A 20,392-nucleotide genomic window follows, 5' to 3' on the forward strand; every position below is an offset into this window, starting at 1 on the left:
CACACAGTAACATTTTTAGTCATGGTCACAGGAAGAGATACTCACATCACTGGAATTGTCTTAAAACATTCAAAATGATAATTCAGGTTTCTTGTGTATCAACTAAACTTTAGACATTTTTCCCTACATGCCTACGTGACAAACATTTGAATAATACAATGCTTTGCATTCCAAGATATTACAGTAACCTGACAAAACATAAAACACACAGCACGTGACAATTTAAATAACGATACCGAACTGTTCAGTAAACCATGGCATTCAGGGAAAATGTGTTTTTGGGGGTGATGGGAAAGCTGGCATTTTGGATGCTGCAGTGGTAGTAATGAGCCAAGTAATTACAACTTACTCACAATTGCACCAGATAAACACTGCGTTCATATATTGTGAGGGAGATGGCAGATTCCAAATGGCATCATGTAGTGCTGTTGTAGGCCCACCCAAAACATCAGGAAAAACTGAAATGGCAAAAAAATTTAATTCTAGATCTCAGCAGTGTTAACCGGTTAGCACACATCCGCCTCACAGTGTGGCGGTGCAGGTTTCAATTCCGGCTCTGGCCTTCCTGTGTGGAGTTTGCATGTTCTCCCTGAGACTGCATGAGCTTTCTCTGGGTACTCTGGCTTCCTCCTACATTCCCCCCACCCCCCCAAACAAAACTGCATGGCTGGTTAATGGGACATTTTAAATTGTCCCTCGGTGTGAGTGTGAGCGCGGATGGTTGTTCGTCTATGTGTGCCCTGCGATTGGCTGGCAATCGGTTCAGGGTGTCCCCCGCCTACTGCCCAAAGATAGCTTGGATAGGCTCCAGCACCCCCCCCCTCCCTTCCCCCAGGACTGAAACATTTAATTGTGAGAAATATACACCAAAATAAAATCACAAATCAGTAAGTGGGCAAATTTCTACTTATCCACAGCATTGCATTTTATTTGGGGACTCATCATTTCATAGATCTGGCTGTCACAGAACATGAAAAAACATTTTCATTGGACCCTTTTATCAAGGTCGAAACTGGAGTGTTTTCATCATCTTTCACACACTTGTGGCATTTGTTTTGTCAGTTTTTTTCCATCCATCCATCCATCCATCATCTACCGCTATCGTCAGTTTTTTTCTTTCATCTTATTTTATTTTTTTTGGTCTCACACCATTTCACCTTGCAGAGCTGTTGCTGATGTCCAGATCGCAGACAAATTGCCTGACGAGTTGCTCACTGCAGCGCCAGACAACTGGCCTCTAATTATTAAACAGAAAGCCAGGGAGGAACACTGGCTGACGCCAAAAGGCAGACTGATAAATACACAGAGACAGGAGCAGACTTGTGGACGGATAATAAGGTAGACTGACAGAGATAGTTACCGGAGCACAAAATGAATGGGCAAAATGACAGGTGGACAAATAGCAAGGCAGTCACAATGACAGCTTGGAAAGCCCTTCAACTAGTTTCGGCTAAAACCAGGGAAAATGAATGAATGAGATTTGGTTCAATTTGTATGTTCTGTCAATTCCGGGGTGAAAGAAATATGAATAAAACAACACTCCTCTGACTCCATTTGTCCTGGGTTTCATTAATTTGATTGGCAGACAACACGGGGCAGACGAGAGTAATGGCTTGTGGTTGCTGTGGCAACAGCCCGCTCTTTGTTACATGCTGCATTCCTGGCATCTGATGTGTCTTACGCCGCGATCGATAAATACCCCCCGCCCCCGCTGAGACTGTTGAGTGAACTGATGCTTTTGCCATGCCAGCGGTGTGGAAAGTAAAGGGGAAGAAATGGGTACACAAAAGGATTGGAAAAGAGGGCATTAGACCAAGCTGCAAGCAGTTTCGCTGCTGAGCGGGTTGGGTCTTGATGGCTGCAGTCTCATCAAAGATTTATTTTCAGTGTCACTCACACCCCTATCAAAGTATGGTTTGTGTCTGTCTGGGTGATCTTCATCTGCTTACCTTGCCGAGATTCCATGTTGCGGTGATTGACAGAGCTCTTTGAAGGCACATTTCACATCTCCGGGATTCCCCCCCCCCCCCCCCCCCCCCCCCCCCCCCCCGCTTGGTGCATCAACATTTCCAGCAACTCACGGACGAAGCTTACTTTTTGCACATCTAATTGGCAAATATTGCCATGAGCAGAATGCAGATACTTCTGGTAATGAAGCAATTATTGTCAGGTTATCTGTCTTCATAGGCATATGTCAATTCAACAACCTGTGGCTGCTTGGAGGTATTTTCCTGTCAAGGTCAATGTCCTTCCAAGTTGGAATGAGGAATGTCTCACATGTTTTTTTAAAGTCTGTATCTTTGACTCACTGCCTCAATATGATATCCTTGCACTGCAGTTATATTTTCAAGTTCTAAAAAAGAGAACAAAACCCATACTCACCTCAAAATGAATTCAAACACGTGAATGTGTCCTCATTTTATCGTGAAAATTATTTAAGTCAGCTTCATTGGGTAAAAAAAATCATATCCACAAGAAAAAGTGTTTATTACACACATATATTTTGAATAGTTTGAATATTTTGGATGCTGAGAGGCATCTTTGGGTCCCTTTCAAGGTGATAAATAAATACATGAATAATTTATAATTTTTTTAATTTCGGGCTGGGGCAGGCGTGTCAAAATTGGTTGTTTTCTTCTTGGCTTTTAAATCAAGCGGTTTGCCATAAAATGTAAAGACTTTATTAACAATATAAGCAATTTTATCAAGGTAAGAAAAACAGAAAGAAACAAACAAACAAACAAAGAGCAACTCAATCTTTGATGAAAGGGCAGTAGGCTAATGAAATAAATTTGGGGAAGGCAGGTGCACTTTTGTGAACTTTCTTACAAGTGTAGTTCATTGCACAATAAAACTTCCCAGCAAATTATGAAACCGTCCTGAACAATGATGACGTATGCTAACAAACCACGGCCCGTCACTAAAAGACACCTTACAAAATAAAGGTCTAAAAAAAAAACAGAGATACCATATCAACACCTAAAGACTACATTACAGAATTCAAGAAAATTCCACTTGAGCAGCTGTTTGTTTTAGGACAGATTAGAAGTTATTCAGTTTGATAGACGATAACCTGGTGAATGGTGAACAACTGAGTTTCACGTCACTTTCATTGTTGTAAACACCAAAAAATGTTCGATCCATAGAGAACAAGCGTTCTATATTTTTGTTTTTGTTATTGTGTCATCCATAAACATGGGAAGCACAGCAAGACTCAGAGGTATGAGCTTTTGGGTCTCCTCACGGATGTCATATCAACCTATTTTGCATGTCTATGGTTGCCAGAATGCATTTCAGAAATGAAGTTATAAAGACGTTAATCCTTTTCATCTGTGTGTTTGTGTCACCGGTTGTTGCATGTGTTACATTAAACTGCTAACATTTATGTTGCCCTGTTTGTTTTTTGTGCTTTGTTTATTTTCCTTGAGACAAACCGTGACTTTAGGTTGTGTATAAAATAATCACATCTAGCTTAATTCCTTCACCAAAAGTGATGGGAGTAATAAATCTTTGTCGGGAGCCGATCATTCATGAGCTGTCCACCACAATCAGCAATTCAGAAGATAAAGCCGTATTATCTATATAAACCTTATTTTAAAATTCATTCTTGCACTCATGAAATAATCTCTGGAATTAGTCATACATTACAGTTCGTGTCATACTTGATGCGTTTATGTGATGGTAAATATTGTCTTTAAAATATTGTAAGTTTGAATCTCCAAAGGTTGATTTCATTTTATATGTGGTACATTCGGTATGTTGGGAATTGTGGGGAACATTGCTTCATTTTGACATGTGGAAATATATTATTATGCAATAACTTTTTATTCTCAGAACATTAAAAATTACATAAAAAAACAGAACAATTTACACACATTGATCAGCTCCATGTGCATACACTGCACCGCACATGTTTTGACAAAAGCATTCAAACCAGTGGCGAATGCTGGTCTGTCAAAGAGGGGAAGCTCAATTTTGGCCAACAACATAAAATGTGTCCGTTTATTTATACTTGAATTCTCGTTCCTTTTCAAGATAATGATCCGTGACCCTGACATACCAACAAAGCTTTTCCAGGGACTTAATTAGTGTCCTACAACTACAGGAACTACAATAAAACCCACCAGAAATAAAAGATTAATTTGTCGCTAGTTGTTTACAACAAAGAGTGTCGCTAAGATGATTAGGAGCTCCAGCTCAACTCAGAACAGAATGCAAATTGAAAAATTGCTCACACGAATGCATACACTGAAAGGTTGGTGATTGGCTCATTTTGATGGCAATCAAACTGGCACACAGGCTCAGATCATCCAATCTGATGCAGAAAAGCCTGGCGTCCGGTACCCTCCCACTGCCATCCAGTCCCAGAGACGCCGGGCGTCCGTGGGCGAGACAAAAACCAGCTCGTATAAAATGACTCGTCTCCATCCATCCATCCATCCATCCATCTTCTACCGCTTATCCGAGGCCGGGTAGCAGGGGCAACAGCTTTAGCAGGGAAACCCAGACTTCCCTCTCCCGAGCTACTTCTTCCAGCTCTCCTCGGGGGATCCCGAGGAGTTCCCAGGCCAGCTGGGTGAAATTGTCTCTCCAGCGTGTCTTGGATCTTCCTCGGGGTCTCCTCCCGGTGGGACATGCCCGGAACACCTCACCAGGGAGCCGTTCAGGAGGCATCCGAATCAGATGCCCAAGCCACCTCATCTGGCTCCTCTCAATATGGAGGAGAAGCGGCTCGACTCTGAGCCACTCCCGGATGACCGAGCTTCTCACCTTATCTCTAAGGGAGAGCCTGGACACCCTGCGGAGAAAACTCATTTCGGCCGCTTGTATCCGGAATCTCGTTCTTTCGGTCACGACCAGTAGCTCATGACCATAGATGAGGGTTGGCACGTAGATCGGTAGACTGGTAAATTGAGAACTTCGCCCTTTGTTGCTGGTCCCTCTCTCTGGATTCCCTCCTCAAAACTCACTTGTATTCTATGGCATTCGACTCAGCATGACTTAGATTTGTTCTTGATTTTAATGTTTGGTGCTTTCTACCGCCTTTATTACCGATTTGTCTTACTGTTTACTGTGCATGTTAAATGGCTCCATGTACAGCACTTTGTATGCAGCGATGGCTGTTTGAAAGTGCTCTATAAATACTGTTAACTTGACTTGACTTGACTTGACTTGACTTTGGCTCAGCTCCTTCTTCACCACGACAGACCGATACAACGTCCGCATCACAGATCCGCCTGTCGAGACTTGGAAAAACATGCAGGACAGCGGCCCTCCAGGACCTGAGTTTGACACCACTGTTTTAGGGGAAGCTGAGCTTCCCTTGCAGTCCGAGAGCAATCGCCACTGATGTATACACAATGAAATTTACATTGATATATTTGATCACTTATTCTTTGACATTTTAGGGGAAGCCGAGCTTCCCTTGCAGTCCGAGAGCAATCACCACTGATTCAAACTAAATAAAAGGAGTAAAACAACTTAATGGTTGCTGAAAACATAATAATACGTATATTAAAACAACGAACCACTACTGAACGAAGCAATTATGAAATTTCAATTTTCTTCTAACACTCTGGCTTCCAATCAGGCAAATTAGCATTGAGAAAGTCAAGTGTTCTTACATTTTCGGGCTTGAGGAGGTTTCTCCTTTTAGAGAATATTTGTCCTGTTTTAGGAGAAAACTCTCTCATAGCAGTGAATTTGTCACAATTCGTCCCTGTGACTTGCGTTAAAATTAAGCGATTTGTTACAGCGCATTTCGTTTCACAGAGCAGTGTATTTGAACTTTTCTTTCAGAACCTTTGTCTAAATGATCATAAGCCACAATTGCAGGGGTTCGGAACTCCAGTTCCCTGAGGGCCATGTAAGAATAAGAATACGAAAACCTTTATTCGTCTCGCAATGGAGAAATTCTCCAATTACAGCAGCAAAGCTAGGAGCTGCTGCAAAGGCAGCCACTACCTACCTACCCGTTTTAGATCTCTCGCTAATCCAACACACCTGGTTCAGATGATGATGATTGTTTCAGGCTTGTACAGGGCTATCTGACGAGCTGATCATTTGAATCGGGTGTGTTGAAGTAGAGAGAGCTAAAAAACAGGCAGGATATGGAGGGCTGCCATAGGGAATGGTGCTAAGCTAGACAAGTGATCAGAGGGTCTCATAATGCAAGTCTGAGGTTCGCAATTCATATTCAACGGGCAATACAACTCAATTGTGTTAAATATGAATCAAATGTATTTTTATAAAACAGTAAATTGTATTTCGGCGGCCTGGTAGTCCAGTGATTAGCACGTTGACACTACAGTGCAGAGGTACCGGGTTCAATTCCATCTCCGGCCTCCCTGTGTGGAGTTTGCATGTTCTCCCTGGGTCTGCGTAGGTTTTCTCCGGGTATTCCGGTTTCCTCCCACGTTCCAAACACATGCATGGCGGGTTGATTGGTCACTCTAAATTGTCCCTAGATGTGAGTGTGGGCGTGCATGGTTGTTCGTCTCTGTGTGCCCTGCGATTGGCTGGCAACCAATTTGGGGTGTCCCCCGCGTACTGCCCGATGACAGCTGGGATAGTCTACAGCACCCCCAGCGGCCCTAGTGAGGATAAAGCGTTTCGGAAGATGGATGGATAGATAAATTGTATTTCCTTAATAAGCTGCCATTTTGTAGCCCTGGTTATATATGCTGTTGAAATTAGGAAAAAAAAATTGAAAACTAGATGGTGGGGAAAATGTTATTGAAGTGACATCTACACATTTATGATAAAACTTGTGTAGATGTGCTGTAAGTCGTTGGGTCAGGACAAAAATGAGCACAAAAAAATGAGCACCAAACAACAGCCTCTGGTGCTCATTTGAGAACTGTGCCAACATTATTATGTGTACCCCTGTTTATACATTCCAAAATGCAATTTTTTTTTAAATGCTCTTTTGCTGCTGAAAAGGCCCCAATGTCTCTTCTTTGCTGAGACTTTACATAATTAAACAGTAAACATCAAAAACATGTTTTTTTTGAAACAGAAGTGTCAACATCGGAATCAGTAGAGCACAATTAGGCACGGAAAATAACACAAGGAAACACAAATTGTAAAACAATGCATCAAAAAGAGTAAAGTTATGAGAGTTTATATACAAATATTTGCATCTACGTGTGCCCATAAATTTGAGACTTTATGTTGCATATCTAGCAAGTAATATATGGATTTTCGACAAGGCATGGGAAAATATGTCTTTACACAAATACACAAATATATGTCGTAGTGTCCCTATCAATGAGGCCACATGGGTTTGAAGATTAGCATTGTAGAGCAAATGTTTGCTTATGGAAGCAAACATTTCCTGCCACTTCATTGTTGATTATCTAAGCCCCGACCAAATAGTCCGTAGGAATGGCCATGAACCTGCAAAAGCGAGGTGGAGATGCACATGCCGGCACAAACTATTACCTCCCTGGCTTTTAGCCTCATCCTGATGTAATGAGGGTCATTTCTCGCCACTGGGTTGAAATATTTTCTATCCTCAAAAGACATCTCCAGTTAGCCTGCAACCTTTTGTGCTACCTTGTGATGAAACTCCACATTTTTCTGCAGATTATATTTTTCTTGTGCCTTGCCCTGCTTTAAATTTAATTCCATTCTTTCCAGCGAGCCAAGAAAGGTGACAGTTCATTAAAGAGATGGAATTAAACGTTTTTTTTAGGTGCAAAAAGGCAGAAGGCAAACAAATAAAGACTTGACGTAGAGAATGGAGAATTCTGACCCGTTTCTTTTTCATACACTGTTTTGCAGGGAGCGACCGTGATGCTGTCCTGGACGTATAATGAGGTATGCGATGACAGTGGGCAACGTGGGTAAAAGAATCATGAAAGGCCCAGCGCCGTACTACCGCATCCTCCTGGGTGGGGCCGTGGTGATTCTCCTGGCCAGATTGGCCCTAAGTTGCCCTGCCCGATGTGAGTGTTCTGCGCAGACCAAGTCAGTGAGCTGCCACCGCAAGCGTCTCAGCACCATACCTGAAGGCATCCCCATCGAAACTCGAGTCCTAGATCTCAGTAAAAACAAGTTACGCATAATCACACCGGACAACTTCTCTTCGTTCCACCTTCTGGAAGATTTGGACCTGAGTGACAACCTCATCAGTGTGGTGGAAACTGGATCATTTCGTTCTCAGCTTGCTCTCCGCTCACTGAACTTCCGCAGTAACTTGATCCAGCTGGTTCCTGCAGGTGTACTTTCTGGCCTGACCAACCTCACTCGCCTTGACCTCAATCACAACCGACTTGTGGTTCTGCTGGACCACGCCTTTCAAGATCTGCACAAGTTGGCATCCCTCGAGGTGGGTGACAATGAACTTGTTTTCATCTCTCCGAGGGGCTTTCTGGGATTAACTGGACTCCGAAGTCTGACCCTGGAACGTTCCAATCTCACTGCAGTCCCTACTGACGCTTTAGCACATCTACACAACCTGGTTGTACTACATCTGCGCCATTTGAGCATTAGTTTACTGAAACCTTTCTCTTTTAAGAGGCTGTTCCATCTCCGCCAACTGGAGATCGATCATTGGCCCTGGTTGGACACACTCCCCCCACTGTCTCTGCATGGCCTCAACCTCACAACCTTGTTTATAACCAACACGAACCTATCTGTCTTCCCTGGTGCAGCATTGCGCCACCTGCACTACCTCACTCACCTCAACTTGTCTTTCTCCAGAATTCAACATATCAATCAAGGAGAGCTTGGGCACCTCCCGCATTTGATGGAACTCTGTCTTCAAGGGTCTCAACTTGTTTCTATTGAACTCTTTGCATTTATTGGCCTCATATCTTTGCAACTATTGGATGTGTCACAAAATCGCCTAGACTCTCTGGAGAGGGGAGTTTTTGCATCCCCAGACAACCTCCAGAGGCTTTGTCTGGGTGGAAACCCATTGGTGTGTGACTGCAGATTGCTTTGGTTGCTGAATAGCTACAAGCCCCCCTCCCTTCATATTCTTGATCTACAGCCTGAGTGCAGCGCCCCCGAGTACCTCCTGGGAAAAACTCTGCGTGAGCTCAAGGAACCACTGGTCTCTCGGTACATGACCTGCACCAAACCTCGAATTGGACCCAACATAACACAGCTGCTAATGGCTGACGAGGGTCAACCTGCCCGTTTGAGCTGCATGGCAGAGGGAGCGCCAAGGCCTTCAGTGGTCTGGATTACACCTCACAGACGCTACATCACAGCCAAGAGCAGCGGCAGAGTGGAAGTCCAACCGGATGGCACCCTGGAGATCAAAGCTGCAGAGCTGCATGACAGCGGGGTGTACTTGTGTATTGCAAGTAACGCTGCCGGCAACGCCAGCTTGTCGGCCTCTTTAGCCGTGAAGAGCCTGGGCGTTAGGGACAACTTTCACAATAGCAACAGGAGCTCAAACTATTTGACAAGCTCCAACAGCACTTGGGGAAATGGGACTGTGTTGTACAACATGACAGTCCCCATAGACATTAAGACTATCATTATATCCACAGCCATGGGTTGCCTGTCCTTTCTAGGTGTGGTCATCTTCTGCTTCCTGCTGCTCTTTGCCTGGAGCCGAGGCAAAGGACGTCATAAGAGCAACTTTGATATTGAATATGTCCCACGCAAAACCAATGGGGCCTCAGGCGAAGTGACAGAAACAAGTGGCCCCCGACGAGTCAATATGAAAATGATTTGAACCTGAAGCGGACTGATGCACACGATGACGATAACAACAACGCAGTGCACACACATCGGCTTGAAAAAAAAGTTGCTTTCAATGACCCCCCGTGGAATTGTGACAAATGATGTACTAATATAGTGGCTGTCGATGAAGGTGATCTCGTGATCATGTGAATATCGAAGTGAAACCGTGAATGTGTTTATATCAAATAATGTCCTTACATTACATTGAATAGAATACAATAACCAACATATCAATATGGGAGTGATCTAGTGTTGCACTTGGCATGTGTATCAGTGGTGATGTGATGAGTAACGATGTTGTCCACTATCCGTGACATCAAAGTGAAGTACCGAGTCACAGAGGGTTATGGAGGGGGGAGGGGGGGATTACTCTAAACGCAGCGATAACGATCACCGCTGCAACATGTCAGGACTAAATTGTCTAACACCCATGTTAGCTGCAGTGTGAATGGTGTGTGCTGTAATCATGGGTGCTGTGTGTGCGCATCGCTGTACGCATGTTGCGTTTGTGTCTTTCCTTGTGCATGTGCACGCATTGCCTTTATTATCAGACAGAAATATTAAAAAGATGGAGACCGGCGGGCCTTTGTTCTTGTTGGGTCACTGTTGGGTACAACGGGATCATATTGTATATGTTTTGTAATGGGAAAATCCAACTTATTCTTTAAAAAGAAATGCTGCATTCATTTCGAAATAGTTGCCCTCATGCAAGGAGACGAACATATGGGGAATTCAATGAACTCAGGGCGACATTGCGTTGTAATTGAATGTGAGGCGTGAGCTTTGTCTTCGTCAAATAATTCACTTTCTAGAAAAGATAAGACATTCCCCTCAGAAATAACATCGGTCAAAGGCGTTATCGCACGAGAAAAGCTCCTGGCAATAGAAATGGCACCTTAAAGCTGTTTCAAAACGTCATAAATCACAGGTAGTTTTTGCTACCACAAACGTAAAAATTAAAATCCCTCAATGTGACATAAAAGACTCTGTGGCCACAACGGCAAAGATTTATGGGCTTGTGCCCTCTTTTGGACAAAAAAAAGACAAAGTTAAGCCTCACCAAGTTATGGCTTAAATTTCCCCTCATATTTCTTTGATCGCACATCTTCATTTCCTTACCGGGGCTATGCTTATTTCATAGGTGTCAATTTCAAATTTGTAATGGAATCTTGTAACTATGTTTCTTTGTGAGGAAATATTTTCCGTGTTTGGTGTGGGCAATATTGGCAAAACAATTAAGGGCAAGTCTTTGTATTGCAGGGACGTGGGTGTTGATTTGTGTAATTCTGTTGTGATAAAACATTCAAAAGTTGTATAATTGTTTTCGTAGTAATATATTTATGGGTATATTTTCAAAAGAAAATAAATATCAAACCTACCCCTGATTGAAATTGTATTTTAAATTCAGCTGAAGTTGCTCTAATAACATCGGAATAGCCGTATGTCTGCAATTAAATATTTACCATTCGCTTGAACTGCACACAGATTCCCTTGCGGTGTTTGAAGTCCATGACGTCCTTTCTCCGAAAGCATCTGTTTCATATATATATCTTGATGTGATTGACAAAGGCAGAGTTGTCTGGGTTTGAGTATGAAAGCCTGCACGGAAATCAAAGGCTGCTGCTGTGACTCATGAAGACAATACAATACAATACATGCCGATTTATATAGCGCTTTCACAACAGCGGCAGCTGTAACAAAGCGCTTAACAAAACAGTTAACATAAAGTAAAATAATAAACACAACACATAACATAAAACACGGACAGTCATGCAGTTCTAACCACTTTTCCATCACACGCTTTGTTGTTTGAAGCAGTTTGAGATGAAAGAGGAGAGAAACAAAGTGTCCTTTAACCAGTGGATCAGAGACGTCATGCTCAAAATGTGCACACATCGGCTACAAGCCAAGTTTCAAAGTCAACAAGAAGCTGTAGCATCCATTGACGAAAAAAGAGATTGGTTCACTTCTCCTGTCCCATGGAAATCCATTTCCAAGCGGCGACTCACGGTTCCAAATACGCATCATTCAACACAGTTATTATGTTCAAGGGAGTAGGAAGAAGTAAAGAATTTATCTACTCCTACCCCATGTTATGCGTTTATACTGGAGCTGTCAAACGATTAAAATATTTAATCTAATTAAAAATGCAACTGTCATAATTAACTCAAATTCACAAAAAATAATCGTGATTCCTCACGCACTTTTTATCATTTCAGAATTTCCTTTGATATTTTTTGTCCTATTTTTCCCCCATTTTAATGCTCTCATCAACATGGAATCATGAATCAGTTTTCTATGTTCAAAATGCAGATATTTACTGAAATAACAATTTCGATTCTCAATTTTAACATGAACATTTTCCACTTGGAGCAGTTATTCACACATAATTTCTCACACAATATTACTGTCCATCAACAACAGTGAAAAAAATATTTTGTCACACAATGGCTGCGTTAACAGCTCTTTTTATGGAATCAAAACAGAGCAATATAACATTATAAAGTGCACATCTAAGGTAAACTAGTACTCAGCCTATAGTGGATTCAAGCCATGGTTGCATACTTCGTTTTTCTCAAGTTTGCTTTGAACACAGCAGTCAGGCTATGTTGATTCTGCGACGCGGCCGAAAATGACCAGCTGCACGGTCACCGTTGCGCTCCGCATTATCGAACCACGTCACGGGGGAAAAAGAATCGGAGCGATGAAGACGGTGATAACAAGGATGTGTATGCACATGTGCTTGTCCAGTCGTGTATGTGTATGCGTGTACAGGTCATAGCTGCTTTGTCGAAGTCTGCTCATCATGAAGACAGTCCCGGCTTATCAGTCCATGGCCGAGAAGGAGGTGGGTGGTGGTGGAGGCCCTAGACTCCATGCGTATTTCCATCCAGGGGAAAGGCCAGATAGCGTTGTTTGTTTTGGAGAGACGGACGCCAACAATTCCAGACAGCCGTGAGTCCTTGGTCTGTATCTCCTCACTGGCGCCAATCATTCAGATCCGAAAATTATTTCGCAACGTGGATTCCAACGTCTCCATGTTATTTTCAATTGCGCGGAGTCCCTCCAAAACCGCAAAGTCGCAAAAGTCGCAACAATATTGCGGTTGAGCTCAGTCACCGCTTGAGTCTGAGTGTAACTGGCGCCAAGACTGAGTTGTTGGTTGCCATGACAACAACAACCCAGTCTTGGCGCCAGTTACACTGAGTGTTGGACATTCGCGCCAAGCCATCCAGAGTGACCGGCAGCTTCTTCACTTCCAATAGAGCCGCTGCCGTCGGTTGAATTTTGCGATAGAACAGCAAGCTGCCAACACCAAAAAGCAGCATACCTGTTATCAAAAGGCCAATGATGTAGATGTCTTCCACATCCTCCACGCACAGTACTGTCAGGCACACAGGTCTCCACTTTCTCCATGGATCCAGGGCGTATCTGTCAGCAAGTGTCCCCGGAGGGCAAGCAGGCTCGCCAGTGCCCGCTCTTTCCATTGAAAAAATTTTGTCGATTACATCGAGAGACCAGCCAACTAATTCCATGGTTAGTTTTTCGGATGAAAACATGGTAGGAGGCCAGGGAAAAAAAGTTGGACAAAGACAGCACAAAAGAGCAGGGGAAAAAAAGGTGGGAAGGCAGGGGAGCTGAGCAAAAAGTGTCCGCCTTCGTCGAGAGCCAAGCAGAAAGGTGTATTCAAAATGGATATTAAGATAATAAGATAAGAACACCTTTATTAGTCTTGCAATGGAGAAATTCCCAATTAACAGCAGCAAAGTTATGAAAGGAAGAAGTAGAACAACAAAATATAGGAGCTGCTGGAAAGGCAGCCACTCTCGCGGCGCCATTTTGAAGTCAAAATAGCACAACACAAAACATAGGACACAGACAGTCGTGCAATCTTTACCACTTTTCTGCATACACTTTGTTGTCTGAAGCAGTTATAGATGAAAGAGGAGAGGATCAAAGTGTCCTTTCACCAGTGGGTCAGACGTCATGCTGAAAATGTGCACGCGTCTGCTACAAGCTAAATTTTGAAAGCAAACACGAAGCTGTAGCGTCCATTGACAAAAAGAAATGAGTTCACTTCTCCTGTCCCACGTAATCCGCTTCAAACGCCAAGCCGCGACTCCCAGTTCCAAATCCGCATCGGCGCTCCGCGCTAACGCCATTTTCTTCTCATCGTCGGCTCCTCAAGACTTACATCCATCCAGCCGCAGACCGTTCAAAGGCACCGAACTCTCCGCTGAACAAAGCGAGGCTATGAAAAATGCTGCCCATTACAGGCGCAAGAAACAAGCGCCTCGGGACTGTCCAGCAACGACAGTAAAATGGCGCCGACATTCCTTCCAGTCAAAAACAGTGCTGGTATATTGCAGTACCTTTCTCTATTTATCAACTTAATTCTGATTTATTATTATATTTAATTAATGTTTAGAATTTATCACCTTAACTCTGATGTAGGTTGTTTGTACAATTTTTTTGAATTTGTTTTTGAACTCAGCAAGCGAGTTACTCGTTTTCATGTCCGTTTGGAAATTATTCCACAGATTAACGCCTTTGACAGATACACTGATTTGCTTGATGTTTGTTCTTGTTGAGTTTTTTGAATAAGTTGGTACCTCTTAAATCATAGCAGCTTTCTCGAATTTCGAAAAACTTCTGAATGTTTTGGCAAAGCAGGTTATTGTGTGCTTTGTACATTAATTGGGTGATTTTATAGTCAACCAGGTCATAGAATGTCATCGTATTTCATTCATTCATTCATTCATCTTCCGAGCCGCTTGATCCTCACTAGGGTCGCGGGGGGTGCTGGAGCCTATCCCAGCTGTCTCCGGGCTGTAGGCGGGGGACACCCTGAATCGGTTGCCAGCCAATCGCAGGGCACACAGAAACGAACAACCACTCACACTCACACCTTGGGACAATTTGGAGTGTTCAATCAGCCTGCCACGCATGTCATCGTATTTAATTTGATTAATAGTGGATTTGTGGGTTCCATATATTTTGATGAATTAATCATTCGAATTGCTTTTTTTTTGTAGTTTTAGAATAGGGAGTGTGTTTGTTTTACAAGCATTTCCCCATATTTCCACACAGTAGGTTACGAAAAGCCTCAAGAGGAAAATATTGCCTCTTGCTATGAAAGAAATTTCAACATAGGAAAGGTAAAAAGACAGTGTTTCCTGAACGCAACATACTTATAGCTGCTCTGCCATTGTCTATTTTCGAACATCATCCTGGCATCCCATTGGCAAAGAGGGACTTCTACCATATGTGTCAATGGGTGTTGATAGATGGATGGATAGATACATTCACATGTCAGGTGACCGCTCATGACGCTGATGTTTGCCATTAACAGTTTTGAAGGATTGTTAAAAGCTGACAACCACAATCATCCTTGGATCAGTTCTTTACAAAACGGTAGGAAAAAAACACTACTGAGAGAACATGAACTAAAGAGGCCAACAAACAACGAACATGCAGTTTAAAGTTAAATGGCCATCATTTTAATGGCACTGGCAAAGAATGGGAATTTGGAGCACCAAGAAAAGCATTTTAAAACGTCACACGTGAGCTTCGATAGGAACGTTGTTGCACTGACGATGCTGCCAACGTGCATCCCATACTGCCGTCAGGTCTTAATTTTTCTGTTTCATGCATGTTTGGGGCCTTTATGGCTGTTGCTCATCGTGGCATGCGCGTGAGTGGGTGTGTGTGTGTGTGTCTGCGTGCACAAGCGGTAACGGGTCGGCCGCAGGATGTCAGTTGCTTGAAAAGTCGATCTTCGGTCCAAAGAGTTTGGGTACCCCTGCTCTAAATTGTCCCTACGTGTGAATGTAAGCGCGGACGCTTGTTTGTCTGTTTGCTTTGCGATGGGGTGGCATCCATTTCAGCGACTACTGCCCGAAGAGAGCTGGGATTGGCTCCAGCACGCTCTGCGACCCATGTGAGGATATGAATAGATAGATAAAAGTTATACACTGCAATTGGCTGGCTACCAGCCACGTCAGCTGGGATAGGAGCGATCCTAAAAAGGAGAAGTGGCATGAAAACTAAAATGAATGAACTGAGAAAATTAATAAAGTACATTTATGGGGACACACAAATCGGGCCTGAATGTATTTTGCTTTTTCATTCATATTTCACAAACATAATATTGATCAGATTATTGAGGACACATAGAACATTTTGTAAAGAAAATTATTCACTTGGATTTCCCCTTTCAGTGCAAGAACTCAATTTCTGTATTTACCATTTAGATCAGAGGTGTCAAACATACGGCCCGTGGGTCGGAACCGGCCCGCAAGGAGGTTTGATCAGGCCCGCAAGATAATTTAAAAATGAAAAAAATGCATAAAAGACATGGAATGAATATTTTTAATAAGGTGCAATTCATGGAGTATCCGCTAGATCTGTTTATTAATTTTTTCCACTTTTTTCAAATGTTCTTGTGCTTCTTTAGACCAAATCAAAAGAAATACATTATTTTGTGTATTTATAGCAGAGTATGGTATAATTTTAATGGTCCAGCCCACTTTACATCTACCAAGGCCGTATGTGGCCCACAATGTGAAATGAGTTTGACACCAATGAAATGATGCGTCACCACATATGAGAAGGTCTGGCATGAAGAAGAAACACGATACCGGTTCTTGAAAAGCCTGTGGTATGCTAGACAGGAATTATACATAGACACCGGTGGAATCTGGACCAGCAAGAGTAGCTCTAGAATATAAGATAACATAGCAGAGGGTAGGACATTTGGAAAGGAGACTCAAAGACATGATACAGTCTAGGACAGGCATGTCAAGTCAAGTCAAGTCAACAGTATTTATAGAGCACTTTCAAACAGCCATCGCTGCATACAAAGTGCTGTACATGGAGCGATTTAACATATACAATAAACAGTAAGACGAATCAGTAATAAGTAATAAGTAAGCGGTAGAAAGCACCAAGCAGTAAAATCAAGAGCAAATCTAAGTCATGCTGAGTCAAACGCCAAAGAATACAAGTGAGTTTTGAGGAGGGCTTTAAAGATGGGCAGCGAGGAGGCTTGCCGAATGTTCAGTGGGAGGTCATTCCAGAGAGATGGACCAGCAACAGAAAAGGCTCGATCCCCTCTGAGCCTCAGTTTAGTTCTTGGTACGTCTAGCAAAGACTGGTCCACAGACCTGAGGCGCCGGGCAGGGGTGTAGGGGCGTATGAGCTCAGAGAGGTAAGGTGGCGCGAGATTATTCAGAGATTTGAAAACAAAGAGGAGGATCTTAAAAATAATTCTAAAATGAATGGGGAGCCAGTGAAGGGATGCCAAAGTAGGAGTTATATGCTCCCTCTTACGAGTACCAGTCAAGAGGCGAGCAGCGGCATTCTGTACCAGCTGAAGGCGCTTGATTGAGGACTGGCTGACTCCAAAGTACAGGGTGTTGCAGTAATCGAGCCGGGATGTGACAAAGGCATGAATTACTGTCTCAAAGTGTTCATGTGAGAGGAAAGGTTTTATTTTGGCCAGCTGTCTAAGGTGAAAGAAGCTGGATTTAACAACGGCACCAATTTGCCGATCGAGTTTGAAATCACTGTCCAGTTTAAGTCCCAAGTTTGAGACCGTTGATTTCAGATAAGGAGATAGGGGGCCTGTCACGTTCTGCTCGAGGGGAAAAAATCGCTCCGAGCAGAACAATGAATTAAATAAGTTGGATCCCAGGTAAAGCAGACAAGAGAGAGTATTGTCACAAAATAAGGTGTCTTTACTGACAGAACGAAAAACAACAGAAAGAGCCCGACAGGGAAAAACGGTAACAGAAAACGCTGATCAAATAAGGATCAGGAAACAAACAGAAAACGCTCGCGGCTAAAACAAACGCGAGGAGATAATCGCGCTGGTGGTAATAGTAGAAAAATACGAAATATCGAAAGTCGAAATAAGTGGGCAACAAGTATAGGTCGTAAGGCAAGTATGCAACGAGGCAAATAGCAATAGCGCAAATAGAGTACGAGAGAGAGTAATGGCTCGGCGAGGAATTCTCCGGCAGTGAGATGACTGCCGGAGTCTCTAAATAAAGGGGGGTAATCAGCCCGAAATTACGGGCAGGTGTGCCGATGGCGGAGGAGAAAACCCGCCACCTGCTGGCGGACACGCGACGTGACAGTACCCCCCCCTCAACGGACGCCTCCCGGCGGACTACCCGGTTTGGAAGGGTGTGCAGCGTGGAAGTCGCGCAAAAGGGACGGATCAAGGATCCAGGAGCGAGGCACCCACTGCCGCTCCTCAGGCCCGTAGCCCTCCCAGTCGACCAGATACTGGAACCCCTTTCCCCTGCGCCGAGAGTCCAGGATGGCACGAACCGTGTACACCGGGTCACCGTCGACGACCCGCGGAGGGGGCGGCGGCGTGGGAGGAGGAGCCAAGTCACTGGAAGAAACGGGTTTGAGAAGGGAGACGTGGAAGACGGGATGAACCTTCATGGTAGGAGGTAGACGGAGCCTGACAGCAGCCGGGTTGATGGCGGCCTCGACCTCGAAGGGACCAGTGAATCGAGGACCCAGTTTCGCCGAGGAGCCGGCCAGGCGAAGGTCTCGAGTAGCCAGCCATACCTTCTGCCCCACCACATAGGAGGGGGCCGGGCGCCGACGACGATCCGCGATTTGACGATTTCGGGACGCCGTGCGGGACAATGCCGCCCGGGCCTCCCTCCACATGCGATGGGCCCGCTTGAGGTGGTGCTGAACGGAAGGGACCTCCACCTGCCCCTCCTGCGACGGGAACAGCGGCGGCTGGTAACCGTACGCCGTCATGAACGGGGATCGGCCGGTTGCGGAGGAGACGAGGGTGTTGTGTGCGTACTCCACCCATGGTAAGTGGTCGACCCATGTCGCGGGTTGGTGGAGGCACACACAGCGGAGGGCCGACCCCAGATCTTGGTTGGCGCGCTCGGCCTGTCCGTTGGACTGGGGGTGGTAGCCGGACGTCAGGCTGGCCGTGGCTCCGAGGGACCGGCAGAACCGCTTCCAGACGCGTGACACAAACTGGGGGCCCCGGTCCGACACAATATCTGTAGGGAGGCCGTGGAGACGAAAAACGTGTTTAACCAGGAGGTCGGCGGTCTCCAATGCCGACGGCAACCCGGACAATGGCACGAAGTGGGCCGCTTTGGAGAAGCGGTCCACGATAGTGAGCATGACTGTGTGACCTCGGGAGGAGGGAAGACCCGTCACGAAGTCCAGCGCGATGTGTGACCAGGGGCGAGGTGGAATGGGCAACGGCTGGAGCAATCCGGCCGGGGGTCGCTGGGAGGACTTGCCGCATGCGCAGGAGGTGCAGGCCCTGACGAACTCCGTCACGTCGTTCCGGAGTTCCGGCCACCAGAATCGCTGGGCGACAAGTTGTACCGTCCGGTTCACCCCTGGATGGCATGCCACCTTGGACCCGTGTCCCCACTGTAGAACCTCCGACCGCAGGGACGGAGGCACGAACAGTCTCCCCGCCGGACACCCCGCCGGTACCTGCACCCCCTCCAGGGCGGTCTGGATCCGCTGCTCCACCTCCCATTGAACGGCCCCCACGATGCACTGAGCCGGGAGGATGGTCTCTGGGGGTCGGTCCACTTCCGGGGGGTCGTGGAGGCGGGAAAGAGCGTCGGGCTTGGTGTTCTTGGAGGCTGGGGAGTATGTGAGTAAGAAGTTGAATCGGGTCAGGAACAAGGCCCACCGGGCTTGACGGGAGTTGAGCCTCTTGGCGGTACGGAGGTAAGCGAGGTTCTTGTGGTCCGTGTAAACCGTGAATTGTTCTTTTGCCCCTTCGAGCCAGTGTCTCCATTCCTGCAGAGCCGAGACAACCGCCAACAGTTCACGGTTGCCAACGTCATAATTGGCTTCGGCAGCAGAGAGTCGACGGGAGAAGAAGGCACAGGGGTGCAGCTTCTGGTCGACTGGAGAGCGTTGGGACAGTACTGCCCCCACCCCTGAATCCGAGGCGTCCACTTCTACAACGAAGGGAAGATCAGGGTCAGGATGTTGAAGGACGGGGGAACTGGTAAACGCCGCCTTTAGGCTAACGAATGCGGCCTCCGCGGTAGAGTCCCACTTAAAGGGAGTCTTAGTTGACGTAAGGCGGGTCAGGGGGAGCGCCTTCTGACTATAGCCGCGGATGAATCGTCTATAGAAGTTTGCGAACCCCAAAAAGCGCTGCAGTTCCTTGCGGTTAGACGGGACTGGCCAGTCCCTGACTGCCAGCGTCTTGATGGGGTCCGCTCGTATTCTACCCCGCTCGATTATAAACCCCAGAAAGGAAATGACGGGAACATGAAACTCACACTTCTCCGCCTTGACGAAGAGCCGGTTTTCTAATAAGCGCTGCAACACCCGCCTGACATGTTGCTGGTGTTCCTCTTCTGACCGGGAGAAAATCAAAATATCGTCCAAGTAAACGAAACAAAAAATGTTGATCATATCCCTTAAAACGTCATTAATGAGGTTTTGAAAGACAGCGGGGGCGTTAGTGAGTCCGAAGGGCATGACCAGATACTCAAAATGGCCCAGAGGGGTCTTAAAAGCGGTCTTCCACTGATCTCCCTCTCTGATACGGACCAGGTGGTAAGCGCTGCGTAAATCCAATTTAGAGAATATAGTGGCGGATTGCAATGGGGCAAAGGCGGAGTCTAGCAATGGTAGTGGGTAGCGATTCTTAATGGTGATGTCG

At 45.3% G+C, this 20,392-nt stretch overlaps 2 protein-coding genes across 4 annotated transcripts in view; both read left to right on the forward strand.

The window, feature by feature from the left end:
* The window catches only part of lingo2b (leucine rich repeat and Ig domain containing 2b), a 62,373-nt gene extending 51,187 nt beyond the window's left edge, over positions 1 to 11,186 (forward strand). For all 3 annotated transcript variants that reach the window (XM_052085750.1, XM_052085751.1, XM_052085749.1), the window contains exon 2: positions 7,786 to 11,186. In XM_052085750.1, the coding sequence (XP_051941710.1) occupies positions 7,817 to 9,694 (1,878 nt within the window). In that variant the 5' untranslated portion in view covers positions 7,786 to 7,816 and the 3' untranslated portion in view covers positions 9,695 to 11,186. The remainder of the gene's footprint in view (positions 1 to 7,785) is intronic.
* Positions 1 to 20,392, forward strand: part of c9orf72 (C9orf72-SMCR8 complex subunit) — a 95,990-nt gene that overhangs the window by 45,927 nt on the left and 29,671 nt on the right. The window lies entirely within an intron of this gene.

Source organism: Hippocampus zosterae, chromosome 14 (genome assembly GCF_025434085.1).
Source record: "Hippocampus zosterae strain Florida chromosome 14, ASM2543408v3, whole genome shotgun sequence".
Classification (NCBI taxonomy): domain Eukaryota; kingdom Metazoa; phylum Chordata; class Actinopteri; order Syngnathiformes; family Syngnathidae; genus Hippocampus; species Hippocampus zosterae.